This window comes from Clupea harengus, chromosome 18, assembly GCF_900700415.2.
Source record: "Clupea harengus chromosome 18, Ch_v2.0.2, whole genome shotgun sequence".
Classification (NCBI taxonomy): Eukaryota; Metazoa; Chordata; class Actinopteri; order Clupeiformes; family Clupeidae; genus Clupea; species Clupea harengus.
In genome coordinates, this window is record NC_045169.1 from 14,817,965 (window position 1) to 14,822,964 (window position 5,000).

The window sequence follows — 5,000 nt, forward strand, 5'->3', positions numbered from 1 at the left end:
GCCATGTAATGTGGAATATTGGGCTTGAACCTCATTCCCTCATTCCCTCCCATTGAAAACGCAACCTTAAGGATTTGGAGAGGATCTGCAAAGAGGAGTGGACCAAAATCCCTCCTGAGATGTGTGTAAACCTGGTGACCAACTACAAGAAAAGTCTGACGTCTGTGCTTGCCAACAAGGGTTATTCCACCAAGTACTAAGTCATGTTTTGCTAGGGGTTCAAATACTTATTTTCTGCATCAAATGCAAATAAAGTCATAAATGTTATAAAATGCAGTTTTCTGGATTTTTTTGTTGATATTCTGTTTCTCACTGTTAAAATACACCTACTATTACAATTATAGATCACACATTTCTTTGCAAGTGGCCAAACTTGGGAAATCGGCAGGGTTTAAATACTTATTTTCCCCACTGTATATGTATGACCCCTGTATGTATGTGTATGATGACTGTATGGAGGCCTTTGACTGGGTGTGTGTGTGTGTGTGTGTGTGTGTGAGAGTGTGAGAGAGTGTGTGTGTGACCATGTCTCCTCTGTGGTCCTCATAGGTAGGATTAAGTATTCGGAGCGTGTGTATGACGCCTGTATGGATGCCTTTGACTGCCTCCCCCTGGCTGCCCTCATGAACCAGCAGTTCCTGTGTGTACACGGTGGCCTGTCCCCAGAAATCACCAACCTAGACGACATCAGGAAAGTACGTATGCCTACACACACACACACACACACACACACACACACACACACACACACGCACACTATGTGAGTGAGTTGTAGGACTTAGCCATAAAGTTGAGTACACTAACTAATGGCTTACTCTCTGCATTATAAATCTCTTAATTACCATTGCTTAATTGCAGCACACTCCCAGACTCTTACTCACCAAGGGCTTTTGTTTATTTACTCATGAACTCATGTACTCATACATGTAATTATTGGTCATTAAGGGCCACTTTGGGTAAAGTGCCACCAAACATCTTTCTCCTCCTCCTCTCCAAAGTGCATATCTCCAAGTTTGAGGCTAATGCCTGACGTGGTCCAAGCTCAAATATCAGCTTCATTCCTAGTCATTAAAGTGTTACCACCCCAACGCCAGTCAGTGCAACCACTCAAATCCCACAAAGACTGCGAAGCTGAGCTGACCACAGGTGGGCATATGAAGCTGACCATAGGCGGGCATAAGAAGCTGACCATAGGCCGACATACGAAGCTGACCATAGGCGGCATACGAAGCTGACCATAGGCGAGCATAAGAAGCTGACCATAGGCCGGCATATGAAGCAGACCATAGGCAACAGCCAGCATGGCCTCCCTCCCTCTCACTCCTAGAGCCAGAATGGCCCCCCTCCCTCTCACTCCTAGAACCAGCATGGCCTCCCTCTCTCTCTCTCAGAGGTATGGCTTGTAATCAGTCTCTGATGAGCCCCTTTGAGAAATATTTAAGCCTTCAGCTTCTGCAATTTCCCCAGATTCAATAAAGCCAATTGGATTCCTGCACCGCAATCTCCAGCTCACTCTAATTGAATAGGGTGCGTAACAGGACCCTGTATTAGTTGGACTATCTCTCTCTCTCTCTCTCTCTCTCTCTCTCTCTCTCTCTCTCTCTCTCTCTCTGTCTCTCTCTCTCTTTCTCTTTCTCTCTCTCTCTTTCTCTTTCTCTCTACCTTTGTTCCCTCTCTCCCCCCTCTCTGTCTCCCTCCCTGTTTATTTCACTCTCTTTCTCTTCACCCCATGTCCTGTCTTTCTCTCTCTCTCTCTCTCTCTCCCTCAATATATTTCTCTCTTGCTGTGTCTCTCCCTCCAAAATGGTTTCTGTGCACCCATAGCTGTGGGGAGAAGGATTTTCTCCTGATTAAACTGTGGAGTCTGAGACACCATGAAGACGCTCCTGAAAACTACAAATTAAAAGACCCTCTCTGGGCTTTCTTTCCCTGACATCCATTTGGCCTTCTAAAGAGAGAAAGGGGCTCAATCCAAACTGTGACTCCCTTTATAACTTTCATTTCATTCCTGATTTGACTGTACTGTATGCTTCCCTAAAGTGTCCTTCCTGGCCCACCGTAGAAACTAATCTGGAGTTGGAAGTAAACTTCTGTCAGGGATAATGGACATCAAGGCGTTTGGGGGAAGCAGAAAATAATGCACCGTTTGGGTGGTAATGCGGCCAGGATGTGAAGCCAAGTGGCCGTTGCACCCCGAAGTGTCCGATACACCCCGAAGTGCTCTATTTTCTGCTACTCAAACACCAGTCCATTATCCTACTTATACCGCATTTGCCACGCTTGTGTTTTGTTCATTTGCACATACAATTTCCCTGTTTTAATCGCTCAAACTGACTTTTCTCTTTTCTTTTTCCCTCACCTCCCCTCCCCCTCTCCTCTCCTCTCTTCTCCTCCACTCTCCTCTCCCCTCCTCTCTTCTCCCACCTCTCTCCTCTCCCCTCCTCTAACCCCCTCCTCTCTCCTCTCCTCTCTCCTCTCTCCTCTCCTCTCCTCTCCTCTCTCCTCTCCTCTCCTCTCCTCTCTCCCCTCCTCTCCTCTCTCTCCCCCTGCAGTTAGACAGGTTCAAGGAGCCCCCGGCGTACGGCCCCATGTGTGACCTGCTCTGGTCAGATCCACTGGAGGACTTTGGCAACGAGAAGACCCAGGAACATTTCACACACAACACAGTCAGAGGCTGCTCCTACTTTTACAGGTACACTCACAGACTACTATCTGAGGTGCCTACCTGCACATGGGGAGCGGTTGGGGGTTCAGTGTCTGCAGTCCTTTCCTGCTCACACACTCACACTACTCCTTCTGTCTGGGTCTCAAATTCAACATTTTTAAATTCACATTTGCTTTATTAGCATAACTGTTAGGATACCATCTCTCTGTCACACACACGCACACACACACACACACACACACACACACACACACACACACACACACACACACACACACAGACCCTCTGAGCTGATGATTGACAACTTGTGTCAGCCCTGGGGACTTAGGGCTAGGGCTTAGTGTTACTGCGCATAGCTTTGCCATAATTATGCTCAGAGATGTCCCTCATAAGTCATCCATATCTTAAACCCATGACACCAGATCAGTCCCTCATAAGTCATCCATATCTTAAACCCATGACACCAGATCAAGTGTAGTCCCCCAAGTCAAGATACTGGATTTGTTTATTTGGCAGAACTGATTCCAACCCAGATCAAAGTATTTTAGCAACACTAGCTGAGTGTGTGATGCTGATTTAAAAACACTCTCACACATGCACACACACTGAAATGTATTTGACCCTGATATGACCCTCATTTGACCCTGATCTGACCCTCATGTGGCCTGGACGTGATCTGGGTCACAGATCCGTATCTTGGGTTCTGCACAGATCCGTATCTTGGGCATCATTAACAGGCGTATTTGTTAGAACATTCATCCCACATCCCCAGTGCTAGTTTCCCTCTCACACACTGGAGTGGAATGGGGGGGACTCACACAAGCACTCAACATGCAGGTATTACACCATCCTCTGTCTGCAGTGCTTAATCAGAACACATTTGCAAATGACTCTTCCTTCCTGGGACGGCAGTGGCACTGCAGGAAGGTTCACCCTGAGAGTAATATCCACGTCTTTAAAAGGTGTTGAGTTCTTGAATAGCTGTGGTATATATGGAGAACGTGCTGCGGTATCAGAAAGAGAGAGTTGTGTCTTTGGGTTTATTTGGCCGTGGTTGGAGGAATGGCGGGTTCATTATCCTTTCGCCGTTTCAGTCCAGAATGCTTGTAAAAAAAACTATTTTTTGCTTACCTTGAGGAAAAAGAGAGCACATTGTTGCGTTTAACAAAAGCAGTTCAACCTTTCTCTCCGTATAAAAGCCTGGAACGTTGTCTTGAGGCGGAGACTTTCCCCTGGAAACTAGGGCTACATAGACGGGGAGGGTGACCTGCATGGGTCTGTGGCAGCCAGCCAGCCAGCCAGCCAGCCCAGCACACTGCAGTCACAGAGATGGGAGGAGGAGAGACATACACACATACACACACACACATACACACACACACACACACACACACACACACACACCACACACACGCACACACAAACACATACACACACACACACACAGACACACACACACAAACACACCCACACAAATACACACACACCCAAACATACACACACACACACACACACACACACACACACACACACACACACAAACATACACACACACACACACACACACACACACAGACACACACACACATACACACCCAAACATACACACACACACACACACACACACACACACACACACACACACCCAAACACACACACACACACACACACACTTGCAGTCCCAGAGATTGGAAGAGGAGAGACACACATACACACACACACATACACACACACACACACACACACACACACACACATACACACTTGCAGTCCCAGAGATGGAAAGAGGAGAGACACACATACACACTTGCAGTCCCAGAGATTGGAAGAGGAGAGACACACACACACACACACACACATACACACTTGCAGTCCCAGAGATGGAAAGAGGAGAGGCTGCATTAGATGACAAGTCTGCTGAAACTGCTGCCCTCGCTAGTTGTGTGGCCGCTAATGTGACCCCAACACACACACACACACACACACACACACACACACACCCACACAGACACACACACACATACACACCCAAACATACACACACACACACACACACACACACACCCAAACACACACACACACACACACACACACACACATACACACTTGCAGTCCCAGAGATTGAAAGAGGAGAGACACACATACACACACACACATACACAGACACACACACACACACAGACACACACACACACACGCACACACACGCACACACACGCACGCACAGACACACACGCACACTTGCACACATACTTATACTTAACAGCAGAATCTCCCAATGCCAGAGATGTGGCTGTACACTATGATATGTGAGCAAATACCAGAACTTCTTCCA

General features: G+C 47.3%; 1 protein-coding gene across 5 annotated transcripts in view; it reads left to right on the forward strand.

Moving 5' to 3' along the window:
• Positions 1-5,000, forward strand: part of LOC105895419 (serine/threonine-protein phosphatase 2B catalytic subunit alpha isoform) — a 113,807-nt gene that overhangs the window by 77,249 nt on the left and 31,558 nt on the right. For all 5 annotated transcript variants that reach the window (XM_031585596.1, XM_031585598.1, XM_031585597.1 and 2 more), the window contains exons 5-6: positions 550-695; positions 2,553-2,692. In XM_031585596.1, coding sequence (XP_031441456.1) covers positions 550-695; positions 2,553-2,692 — 286 coding nt within the window. The remainder of the gene's footprint in view (positions 1-549; positions 696-2,552; positions 2,693-5,000) is intronic.